General features: G+C 50.5%; 1 protein-coding gene across 2 annotated transcripts in view; it reads left to right on the plus strand.

The window, feature by feature from the left end:
• Positions 1-12,510, plus strand: part of TAS1R2 (taste 1 receptor member 2) — a 28,582-nt gene extending 16,072 nt beyond the window's left edge. Inside the window, exons 5-7 of one of the 2 annotated variants that reach the window (XM_004705147.1) lie at positions 10,098-10,218; positions 10,850-10,852; positions 11,582-12,510. In XM_004705147.1, coding sequence (XP_004705204.1) covers positions 10,098-10,218; positions 10,850-10,852; positions 11,582-12,510 — 1,053 coding nt within the window. The remainder of the gene's footprint in view (positions 1-10,097; positions 10,219-10,849; positions 10,853-11,581) is intronic. The other variant, XM_004705146.1, reaches the window with a different exon arrangement.
• Positions 12,511-12,835: the final 325 nt, after the last annotated feature.

Here is a 12,835-nt window from a genome sequence, read left to right on the forward strand (position 1 = left end):
CCCTTCTTTTGATCTCTTGACTGCTGCTTCCAAGAAAATTGGTTGTGGATCCAAGCAAGACAACTTGTAGACAAAGTCTTGACAACTTCAACCATTTCTCCCCTTATTGTGATGTTACCTATCAGTCCAGTTGTGAGGATTTTTGGTCTTCTTTGCACTGAGTTGTTATCCATGTTGAAGGCTGCCATCTTTGATCTTCGTCAGCAAGTACTTCAAGTCCTCCTCCCTTTTGTCAAGCCAGATTGCATCCTCTGCTTATCACCGGGAGTTAAGAAACCTTCCTCCAATCCTGGTGCCAAATTCTTCTTCAAATAATCCAGGTTCTCCTTATTTGCCAGCATACTGATTGGATAAGTATGACGAGAGGGTACACCCCTGACGCACACCTTTCCTGATTTTAAAACATCCGTATACCCTTGTCCTATTCCAACAACTGCCTCTTGATCCAAGGACAAGTTCTGCATAAGCACGAGGAAGGGTTCCGGAATTCCCATTCCGCTCCAGGCTATCCAGAGTTTGTTATGATCCACACAGCAAACTGCCTTGGCATAGTCGGTAGAGCACAAGTAAGTATCTTTTTGGTAGTCTCTGCTTTCAGCCAAGATCCATCTGACGTCAGCAATGATAGCCCTTGTTTTACGTCCTCTCGTCAGTCCAGCCTGAGCCTCTGGCAGCTGCCTGGCTTTGGACTGCTGCAACCACTGCAGGTTGATCTTCAGCAGCGTTTACTTGCATGTGATATCGATGATATTGTTCCATGATTTTCACAGTCGGTGGGTCACCTTTCTTTGGAATGGGCACAACGATGGTTCTCTTCTAGTCAGTTGGCCGAGTCTTCCAACTCTCCTGGCACAGATGAGAGAGTGCTTTTAGTGCCCCATCGGCTTGGCGAATCATTCCAATGGGTGTTCCAGTAAGTCCTGGAGCCTTGTTTGGGGTGTGTGTTTTCAGGACAGATGTGACTTCTTCCTTCAGGACCATTGGTTCCTGCTTATATGCTACCTCCTGAAATGGCAGAACATCGACTAGTCCTTTTTGGCACAGTGACGCACGTGTTCTTTCCATCTTCTTTAGCTGCTCCCGGCATTAGTCAGTATTTTGGCCATAGAAGCTTTCAAGATTGCAGCTCAAGGCTTGACTTTTTCCCTTAGTTCTTTCCGTTAAAATATGGTGAGCATGTTGTTCCCTTTTGTTTTTCTAACTCTAGGTCTTTGCACATTTCATTATAGTATTTTGTGCCTTCTCAAGCTGCTCTTTGAATTTCTCTATTCAGCTCTTGGACCTCATGATCGCTTCCATTTGCCTTAGCTGCTCTGTGACTAAGAGCACATTTCGGAGTCTCCTCTGACATCCATTTTGGTGCTTTCTTCCTTCGTTTTTTCTGATAACCATTCGCTTTCTTCGTGAACGATGTTCCTAAAGCCTTCCACAGCTCATCAGGTCCTTAGTGTTCAATGCAGAAAATCCGTTCTTGAGATGTTCTCAGAATTCAGGTGGAATCTATGCGAGGTCATCTTTGGGCTCTCGTGGGCTTATTTTCATTGTCTTCTGCTTCAACCTGAACTTACATATGCACAATTGATGGTCTGTTCCACAGTCAGCCCCTGGCCTGGCTTTAGCGGCTGATATCCAATTTCTCCGTGGTCTGTGGTCCCTCAGATGTACTCAGCTTGGTTCTGTGTGTTCCATCTGGAGAAGCCCCTGTGTACAGTCACCATTCGTGTTGTTGATAAACGGTGTTTGCTGTGAACAAGTCCCATCGGTCCTGCAACATTCTATCATGTGCTCTCCTGTTTCATTTCTCACCAAGACAGCATTTTCCAACTACTGTCCCTTTCTCTTTGTTTCCAGTTGTAGCGTTCCCACAGCCAGAAATTATCTATGCATCTTGATTGCATGTTCGATTTATTGATTTATTTGAAGTCATTGGTAGAATTCTTCAATTTGTTCATCATTAGCTTAGCGGTTGGTACATACATTTGAATGATAGTTGTACTGATTGTATTTCCTTGAATCCCAATAGGTATAATCCTATCACAGACAGCATTGTACTTCAAGATAGATCTTGAAATGTCCTTTTTTGACAAGAATGTAATGCCATTCCTGTTGATTGTATCACTCCCGGAATAGCAAACCGTATGCTTTGCTGATGCAAAATGGCCAACACTGTTCCACAGTCTACTTCAACTCACTAACACCTAGGATCTTTTTGTGTTCCATGTCTTTTTTTCTTTTTTTTGACGACCTCCAATTTCCAAGATTTATATTTCATTCATTCCAAGTTACAATTATTAGTAGACTTTCGCAGCTGTGTCTTCTCGTTTGGAGTTCTTCCCCATCAGCAAATGACTACCCTGAAGGCTTGACTCCCAGTGGCTCCACTCCATACATGTCACCATGGTCCGTTCCATTTTGGAAAAGCAGCTCCTTCTCAGTCACATTTGGAATGCCTTCTAACTCATCCTCCGGCGCCATCTCTGACAACGTTCTGCGTCCACTCACTAGGCCTTCAGTATCTGACCGCGGTTCAATGCTGTGCACAAGGTTTTCAGTAGCTACTTCCCCTGAAGTGGGCAGCCAATTCCTCTTTGGTTGCCTGTTCTTAGTCTTAAGCTCCACTGATGCTGCTGGCATTTGAAATACCAGTGATATAGCTTCTAGCATCACAACCATATACAAGCCATCAGAGGATGACAAACGGACATAAAAGTGGTTGGCAGTAAATTTAGCTCTGGGATAACAGAGTGAATGTTATGGATCTGAGGTCTCTTTTCCTTTTTAATATGTTAGTCTGGGTAGACTAGAGAAACAAATCCACGGACACACCTATGTGGATAAGAAAGAGATTTATATACAAGAACAATTGAACATTGAGAAAACATCCCAGCCCAGTCCAGATCAGGTCCATAAGTCCAATATTAGTCCATATGTCCAATACCAATCTATAAAGTCCTCTTCGGTCTCATGAAACACATGCAATGAAGCCAAATGCAGGACGATCACAAGCCAGTGGGTAGAACGTCTTTGGGTCCAGTGGCGTTGTAAGCATCTCAGTACTGGCAGGGGTCTCTCTGTGGCTTCTCTGGCTTCCAAGTTGTGGTTGTGTCCATGTGGCTTGTCTTCTGCAATGTCTCCCACGGAGTAGCAGAGAGAGAGAGAGAGAGAGAGAGAGAGGTCTCCTGCCTCCAAGAAGGAAGTACCAGATTCCCCAGAATTCTCAGGAGAAGGCCATGCCCATAGAAGTCTCATTGGCTATCTCCAGATTGACAGCCTAGACTCCACCCCCACACTCTTAGTCCTTAAATTGACACCAGATTAGGTGACTGCCACAATGTATGTCCATACAGTTACAGATTTCCCCACGAGCACTAGTTTTCACGCACCCTACAGGCATTGGTATGTTGGGTTTGTGTCTTCATCGCAAAAGATTTGCTGGTTTCCCCTGTGACTACCACTTTGGTTTACTTTTATTTCGAGATGTGTTGTTCAATTTCCACATTCTTTTAAATCCCCCATATCCTTCTGCTACTGATCTTTAATTTGGTCCCACTGTGATTGGCGAACATACTAGCGTGATATCATACTGGTGTGATAAACTGATCGAGACTTATCAATGGCTCCTTTGCTATTCTGGGGGGTTTTTCGTGTGCATTTTGGAAGAGAATGCGTTTCATTGCTGTTGGGTGGACTGCTCTATAGAAGTGTAAAGTCTGTTGGTCTATTGCACGGTCAAGTCTTCTATTTTGTTATTTAGTATCTGTCTAGTTGTTCCATCCATTATTAAATGTAGAACTCTAAAGTCTCCAGCTATTGTTTGTCTCGCTCTCTTCAGTTCTGACGGTTTTCGTTTCATGTATTTTAGGACTTTGCCGTTTATATTTGTTATATTATCTTGATGATTTGACCCTTTTATAACTATAAAGTATTCTTTGTGTAAGACAGCACTGTCTGTCTAAAAGTCCAATCTGTCTGCTGTTAGTACAGTCCTGCTAGCTTTGTGTTAGTGCTTGCTGCGTGGCATGTCATGTTACGTTCTTCTTTTCAACCCTTTAGTGTATTTGCCTCTAGCGCATGTCTCTTGGAGACAGCTTATGGTTAGATAGTTTGTAATTCAGTTTGTCAAGCTTGCCTTGTCACCAGAGTGTTTAATCCACTTATGATTAATGTAATTACTAATAAGGTAGATTTTACTTGTGTCATTTTGCTAGTTGTTTCCTTTTTATCTTATTTCTTTTTCATTGTTTTATTCCTCCATCCCTACCTTATTTTATAGATATTTTATTTATAGATGTTTTCTAGTGTATCATTCTGATTCCCTTATAATTTATTTTACTATGGTTTAGTTACTTTTTAATGATTTCCCTTGGTATTACAGTTAACATCTTGACTTCTAACTATTAGTTTGAATTAATAACAGTTTAATTTCAATAATATACAAGAATTTTGCTCTCCTATAGCTCCATTTTCTTCATTTACTTTTATACTGCTGTTACTGTACAAATTGCAATTGTTAGGTTGTGTACTTATCAGCATAGGTTTATAATCCTTTTCTATGCTTTTTTTTCAATAAGCAAGGAGAAAAAGAGTTACAAATAAAAATACATTTACTTTGTCTTTTATATTTGCCCACGTATTTATGTGACCCAAACCTTGGTATTTTGAGAACCTCATGTGCAGGTGAAAGTTGGATATTGAATAAGCCAGCCTGGAGAAACATCAATGCATTTGAACCACGGTGTGGCAAAGAACATTGAAAGTACCATGGACTACCAAAAGAACAAACAGATCCGTCTTGGAAAAAATACAGCCAGAATCCTCCTGAGAGGCAAGGGTGGCGAGAGAGCGGCTCACATCCCTTGGGCCTGTTACCAGGAGAGATGGGTGCCTGGCGAAGGCCGTCCTGCTTGGCCAAGCAGAGGGACAGAGACAAAGAGGAAGGCCCTCGGTGAGGTGGCGTGAAGTGGCGGCTGCCATATGGACTCCCATTTGGTTGAGGGCCCTTACAACTCTTGGAACAACCCATGCATCAATTGTATCAAGCACATTCGCACACAGGTTGCCCTCATCATTTCCAGTCTGCTCCATGGGGTCGCTGTGAGTTGGAATTGATTCGCAGCAATGGGTTGCGTTTGGCTGTGCACAGCTCCCCCTCCAGATTTTACTTTTGATCTTTTAAATTAGTCTATTGGTTGTCCGGAGGACCTCGACCCTGCTATCAGGAATGAGGAGTGGTTCTTGGAAAGGAAATCATGGCCTGAGAAAGTAGAAGGTCAGAGAAAGAGGAAGACCCCCTGAGACGGTGGACACAGTGGCAGCAAATATAACAACAACTGTGAGGACGACACAGCATCCGGCAGAGCGTTACCGTGCTGTGTGAAGGGTCAACATGATGCGCACCGCGTGACAACACTCGTGCTGCCTGCCCCAAGTGTAGCCCACTGCTTGAGGCAGCCATAGATTAAAGAACTGCCTCCAAATGCTGTAGACAAGGTCCCGAGACAAAGGCTTTTTGCACTGAGAAAGCGCTAAGTCGGGTTAAATAAAGGTCTTTGCTAGTGAGGTTTTCCAGGGAACCGCCAGGCAGGTCTGATAATGCCAGTTCTTTGAGAATCAGGCGTCAAAATCACCTCGATTCCATTTTTCGCCTCCTCCAGGGTCTGCAAGATGCTGATTTTCACCTTGCTGCTAGGATCCTGGTTAAGACCGCCACAGACCTGGAGAGAAAGGCGGTGGGGACAGAGCAGGGGTTCCCCACCTTCCTCAGGCCATGACCCTTTCATACAGTTCCTCACGTGGTGGTGACCCCCAACCATCACATTATTTTCGTTGCGACTTCATCACTCATTTTGCTACTGTGATGAATCGGGTGACCCCTGTGAAAGGGTCGTTCCACCCCCAAAGGGGTTGCGACCCACAAGTTGAGAACCGTTGGAATAGATTAACGGCAATGCCACAGCCCTGATTCAACCATTTCCCTCAATCAGCACCCCAGCTGGCTGCCTTCCTCCAGTTCTCTGCCAGGTGCTAGAGCGGTGGGTTCTGACCGCGGCCCGTTTTCTCACTGGTTTTATTTTCAGAGGCCTTTCTCCGGCCGCCTTCTCCAATGTCATATGTCAGCCCCCATCACAGTGCTTTGAACGGAAGCCTCAAGATGAATTAAATGGGAATGTGACGGAGAACACGCTCCTGAACCGAGCTTTGAAGTCTTTGATGGTGGTGCTAATCTTTGAGATTCCCTCCAGGGTGTTTTTGGTTTTTTTTCTTAGCTAGGGTGGGAGAAAGTTCCAGGGCCTTTCCCTTGGCCATTTGTATCCTGAGGGCTCTTGCTTCACAAGTCGGGAAACCAGATGAGGGTTTGCCCTCAGGGATCAGATCAGAATCCATGACATGAGTTCCTGGGCCTATTGGACCTATTGTAAAAAGTACCTGGACCAAGACTCCCAGGCTTACTTGCCCTCTATGAGCCACCCTCTCAACGGGGGCCTGCGAGGACCTTTTGAGACCATCACGGTACCGCCTTCCATTTCCCGCAGCGTGGGCCAGGCCCCGAGTGTCACAGCCATCAGAAGAGCTCGCCACCCCCCCTTCCCTGGGTGCTTCTGATAGATGTCTCTTTGGGGGGAAGTTCTGGAAAAATACTTGCTGCATGCATGTGTATAGATATTTGCCGTGGTATTGTGGGGTCCTGAAGAAGGCCAAGCCTCCCTTTGATGAATGAACTTTGGGGCTGTGACTGCTTTTAGCTCTGTAACTGGAGAGAGGAACCACAACGTTCTACGGTGCTAGCTGACGTCAGCTTCTGTTCACCCACCGTTGATTTGTTTGGGTGATGCCAGGCCAGCGACATGCTAGTCCGCGGTCTCACTGAACAGCCCCCCGGGAAGCCCCCCTTGGATTTTCATCCCAGGCTTCCTGGCCCTGCAGGAGAAGGGGCTCTGGAGAAGCTGTCAGAGATGCTTTCTCCTTCTCATAGTGGGCCTGGAACTGATTGTTGGGTGCCTGTGCCCGTCACCATTACTGTTTCTCCTTCTTCTGCCATAGAAAGTAGAGAACAAAGCCAACTCCGTCCATAGGCCTTGGGATTGCCGTTGTTGTGAATCCTGTTCGAAAGCCACACGCATTTCATCAGGCACCACTTTACCTTCCCTTGTCCACCCTAGGTGAGAGTCAGCAATTGCAATGCTACTGGATGCTAGGGGATATCCCTACCCCTCTTAACCAAGGGTGAGGTTCTTATCGCTGATGCACGAGCCCCCTTCTAAGAGATGGCTCTCCAGGGCCACTCCCAGCCTGGGTTCACCTTGTAAAGCTGAGCCTGAGACGCAAAGGTGGACATTGTTGAGTTAGGCGCCATACAATTGGCTCAGGCGCGTAGTGACATTATGCATACACAGCGGAATGAACTGTGTCCCAGTCCTGCTCTATCCTGACAATCAGTGGGGATGCTTGCATCTACGGTGGCAGCCACGGTGTCAGACTCTCTTGTGGAAGGTCTTTCTCTTTTCTGCGGACCCTCTGCTTTACCAACAATGAGAGCCTTCTCCAAGGATTGGTCCCTCCTGCTACTGTGACCAACGTAAGAGGCAAGGGCTCAGCATGCTCACTTCTAAGGAGCATAAAACTGATGTGCAGGGAGTTTACGCTGAGAAGTGATGCTAGGTCACAGGAGTAGCGGCTGAAGAGTCTGACCACGGAAACCAGGGAAAGGCAATGCCTTCTTGAGCTGGACCCACTGTTGGCTGTGGAGACCTTTGGAGATCCGCGTAGAATACATCTGAGAACTGGGGGGCAGAAAACCTCCAAACCAAACTCACTGCTATCGAGTTGATGCTGACTCATCACGACCCCATAGGACAGGGTAGAACTGCCCACTTCGAGTTTCTGAGACTGTGACTCCCCACGGGAGTAGAAAGCCCCATCGCTCTCGCCAGGCATAGTTGGTGGTTTTGAACTGCCAACCTTGTGGATCGCAGCCAATGCCTAACCACTACTCCCCCAGGGCTCTGAGGGACAGAAGAGGGAGGCATCACTGTGCCCTGTTGGTTACGGGTTTCGTCATGGGGTGTTGATGTCCTCATTCTTAAGTCACGCTGTGAATGCTAAGCTACTGTGCTGGAGAAACCCTGGGGCAGAGAATCAGGTATTTTTTTATTGAAATCAGATCTGTTACTGCACACTTACATGAAGTTTCTTTCTGTAATAGCGATGGGTGGGGTGAAGTGTGGGCCAGGAAGGTGTAAGGTGAGACGGAAGTGTCTAGAACAGTTGGGTTTATCCTCAGCTTTGCCAACTAAATGTGTAGGGTTTCTCAACCATGCCAAGTCAAAGACTCCAAAATTTTTTTGGTTGTTGACTTACTGTTCGCTATTCTTTTGACTTTATAGCTTTCAAATCATCCCCCTTTAGCTATAATTTTATTGACATTGCAGGAGGAAACACAAAAAGATGAGTGTTCAACCTGCCACCTTAACACGGAAGCCCCGTCTCTCTTGGACCCACTGCAGTGAGGTTTTTAGCCCCGTTACTCTTCAGAAATGGGCTTAGTCAAGTTCATCACTATCCATGTTGCCCAACGAGTGGTGGTCATCCTCGTGAACCGGTGAGAGGCATCTGACCATGCCCCCACTGTCCTATCTCCTCAAGGGGACATGAGATTGTGTAAGCATCATCGAGATGCTCAGGCCCCAAGCACTGAGGCCTCCCTTGACCCTTTTCTTTCCCAAAGCCTTCATCCAATCCAGCCGTGAAGCCCGTCCGACCCCCCTTCAGAACACCCCCAGAATCTGCCCACTGCTCCCTCCCTCCGCTATCTTTTCTCATCTGGATGATCGCAGTTCCACCTGGTCCCTGGCTCCCGTCCTGGACTCTGGCAGGCTGCACTCGCCGCAGAGAACAGGTGACCCTGTCACCGTGAGCTCAGGTCCTGTCACTTGACTCCGAGCCCATGGCTTCTTCTCATTTCCCTCCAGACACAGCCCAGGCACCCATGGGCTCATCGACCGCTCCCCTCTAGCACACTCTGCTGGGGCACACCGGTCTCCTTGCTCCTCCTCCATCATGCCAGGGCTCTGCCCTGGGGGGGGCCTTTGCTCACACTGCCCCTCACGGCCTTCAGGGCTTGACTGCCATGCCAGTGACCCCGCGGCACTCCCCCTGCCCATCTCCCGCTTAGTAGTGCCATCTGCTCCCATCACTCTCCTTCCTCTTGTGGCCCTCTGTTCTCCTTCGTGGCTTGCATCACCATCTGGCGTGTTCGAGAGCTCTGTTGGTGGTCTCCCTTTCTCCATGAAAATATTAATTCCACGAGAGCGCAGGGGCTTTCTTCACTTAGGGCACTGTGATTTCCGCCAGACCTGACATCAGGGTGGGAGCAGGGACTGTTTGAAGGAATGAATGCGCGCATGCTAGGCTTCGAGTTGAAGGTAAGAGGTGTTCTTGGCTTGGTTCTGTAGGGACCCCTGTGGAGATGCATTTGGAAGAGGGGGAGCGCCCCTGGTGAGGGAGGGAAGGGTGTAGGTCTGAACAAAGGCTGTGTGTCGCTGTCCCCATGCCTGCCCACATGTGTGGTCCCATGGGGGATGGAGGTGGTGGGGGTCAGTGAAGACCACAGAGGGCCTGGGCGTCCTGGCAGGGGATCCGACTTTTCATTCCGCCTGGCGGAGAATCACTCCGGTTTCTCCATGAAGCAGTCGCAGGGAGCAGAGCGGGACTTCTGAAAATGTCATCCAGCAGCCGTGTCCAGAAGGGACCCAACAGCAGACCTCCGAGAGACATGAAGGGTGGGGCTCGGGGTCCAGCGGCCCCACCACAGTGTCCCTCACCTTGGCCTTTGGGCCTTGTCAGGTCTCCCTATTTTTCGACAACCCCGATCCAGCCGGGTCCCACCCCCACTCAAGAACCACGATGGCCAACCACTGGCCCTGCCGATGAGCCTCTGGAGGGCAGCCCTCGCCGCCCTCTGCCCCCTGTCTCCTGGGCATCCTGCCGGGCCCAGAGCCGCTCCCACGCATCTACCCGGTTGTGTGGTCAGCTTTCTCTTCTTGCAATCACCTGCCTGTGGGAGCGGCACACTCAGGCTGACACCCCCCTTTCTGCAGATCCCCTTGTCCGTGTGCTCCAAGAGCTGCCAGGCCGGCCAGAGGAAGAAGCCCGTGGGCATCCACCCCTGCTGCTTTGAGTGCCATGACTGCCTCCCTGGCTCCTTCCTCAATCAGTCAGGTACCACCGTGTCCTGCCCTCCCTCCTGCCTGCCCCTCGGGTCTCCAGGGCCTTCCCCTTGGGCAGGGTCTCTGATTTCCCCCAGGGGACGAAGTTTCTAGGGAACAGGCTCATGTCAGTTTTCTCTTACATCTCCCCCAAACATGGTGTCAAGGAAGATCCTCAATGCAGGTTGGTTTAAGAGGGAGAGAGGGCCAAGGAAGAGCGTTCTCCAAGGGCAGGGACTGAAACGGAATCCCCCACCCCGCTCCACACATAGCTAGGGCATGTTAGGTCAGGAACTAGCCACTGGATGATGAAGAAGGAAGGAAGCAAGGAAGGGCTCTCCCCTAGGAGGGATGTCTCTGACCAGCAGAGGTCAGTACCCTGCTTATCTCTCTGGCCTCCTGAGCACCTACTGTAGTTCAGAGCGCAGAATAGATGCTCGTGGAATGTTTATTGAGTGACTTCCTTGATGAGAAGAATGGACATCCTCCTTATTGAATATCCCCCTGCCCCCAAACCCACCACCATCACGTTGACTCTGACCCCACAGCCACCCTATAGGAGAGGGAAGAACTACCCCTGTGGATTTCTGAGACCGGAAACTCCTTATAGAATCAGAAAGCCTCTTCTTTCTCCCTTGGAGTAGCTGGTGGTTTCGAACTGCCGACCATGCAGTTAACAGCCCAATGGGTGACCGCTACCCTACCAGTGCTAGCTCCTGGAAAGTGGGAGCAATGTCATTTCTCTGTCCACATTAGAGTTGAGCCTCAATCAGAATCTGGACCCAGATGCCCCCTCTCCCAACCCAGAGCGCCACTGATTATTCATGAATGAAGTGCATGAATAGCTTCCCCCAGAGAAAGCGCTGACTGTGTGTCCGGCAGAGTACAGGGCACCACGCAGGTGCTCAACCAAAGAGAGCAGAATGATTTTACCGGACTTCTCCTGGGTTTTATCCATCTCGCTGTCTCCTTCCACCCTTGGCCCCGCCCAGAGTGGAGGTGCTGGAAATTGTGCTGAGTGCATTCTCTGAGCCCGCCCCCGGCATGTCCCTCATGTCTTGGAAAAGAGGGGGGTTGTCACCGTTGGGCCCTGAGTCCAGGAGTCTTCAGTTCCTACCCTGCCCGCTCACTTCTTGGCTTTGTGACGTTGGACACAGGACTCAGTCTGGCTGAGCGGCAGCTCCTCACGTGTGGAGTGGGCTGCTGTGGGGATTGGGTGAGCCTTGGCCGGCCGGGGTCTCAGTCAGTGCTGGCAGTGCCCATGGCGGGGTAACCCTGCCGTCACTCTCCAACCCCGGCCCCCTGGCCTCGTGCCGGGTCAGGATAGGGGCGCTGGGGGTGCGTGTGGCTGACGGGCGTTGCTGTGGCTCTTGCAGACGAATTGGATTGCCAACCCTGCCCGAAGTACCAGTGGTCCCACAGGAACAGCATCTCCTGCTTCAAGCAGCGCCTGGCCTTCCTCGAGTGGCAGGAGGCGCCCACCATCGCCGTGGCCGCGCTGGCCGTGCTGGGCTTCCTCAGCACGCTGGCCATCCTGGTCATCTTCTGGAGACACTTCCGGACCCCGCTGGTCCGCTCGGCCGGGGGCCCCATGTGCTTCCTGATGCTGACGCCGCTGCTGGCAGCCTTCCTGGCGGTGCCTGTGTACGTGGGGCCGCCCACGCTCCTCACCTGCCTCTGCCGCCAGGCCCTCTTCACCCTCTGCTTCACCGTGGTCATCTCCTGCATCACCGTGCGCTCCTTCCAGATTGTCTGCATCTTCAACATGGCGCGCCGCCTCCCCCGGGCCTACGGCTACTGGGTCCGCTACCACGGGCCCTATGTCTTCGTGGCCGTCGCCACGGCGCTCAAGGTGGTCATGGTGGCGGGCAACCTGGTGGCCACGTCCGTCATCCCCACCATCCGCACGGACCCCGATGACCCCAAGATCATGATCCTCACGTGCAGCCCGAACCACAGCAAAGGCCTGCTGTTCAACACCAGCCTGGACCTGGTCCTCTCGGTGCTGGGTTTCGGCTTCGCCTACGTGGGCAAGGAGCTGCCCACCAACTATAACGAGGCCAAGTTCATCACCCTGAGCATGACCTTCTACTTCATCTCCTCCATCTCCCTCTGCACGTTCATGTCAGTCTACCAGGGGGTGCTGGTCCCCTTCATGGACCTCTCTGTGACCGTGCTCAACCTCTTGGGGATCAGCCTGGGCTACTTTGGTCCCAAGTGCTACCTGATCCTCTTCTACCCCGAGCGCAACACGCCAGCCTACTTCAGCAGCATGATCCAGGGCTACACGATGAGGAAGGAGTAGTGTGGGAGGCCTCGGCTTTTTGGAGGCAGGCTGGTGGCGTGCGTGCTTAGCACCACCCCGGAAGCCCCGAATAGTACCACCCCAACCTCCCCTGCAGTTTGGCATCTCCCCGAGTCTGTTTGTGTGCACCTGGATGTTTTCACCCAGATAGTCCTGAATTTCCAAAGCACGCCCACCTCTTTCTTTTCTCTCTGTTGGGCTGTTTCTGCTTGTCAGGCAGGCACTGCCACTCCACCCGTGCACCCACCCAAGGCGACCTAGTGCGCTTCCAGGACAGCGTCGCACGGAGTAGCCTGCGTCCGCCATCTGGCGGTCACCATCGGTA

This window comes from Echinops telfairi, unplaced genomic scaffold (genome assembly GCF_000313985.2).
Source record: "Echinops telfairi isolate 266 unplaced genomic scaffold, ASM31398v2 ScPeMD7_7457;HRSCAF=8495, whole genome shotgun sequence".
In the NCBI taxonomy this organism is placed as follows: domain Eukaryota; kingdom Metazoa; phylum Chordata; class Mammalia; order Afrosoricida; family Tenrecidae; genus Echinops; species Echinops telfairi.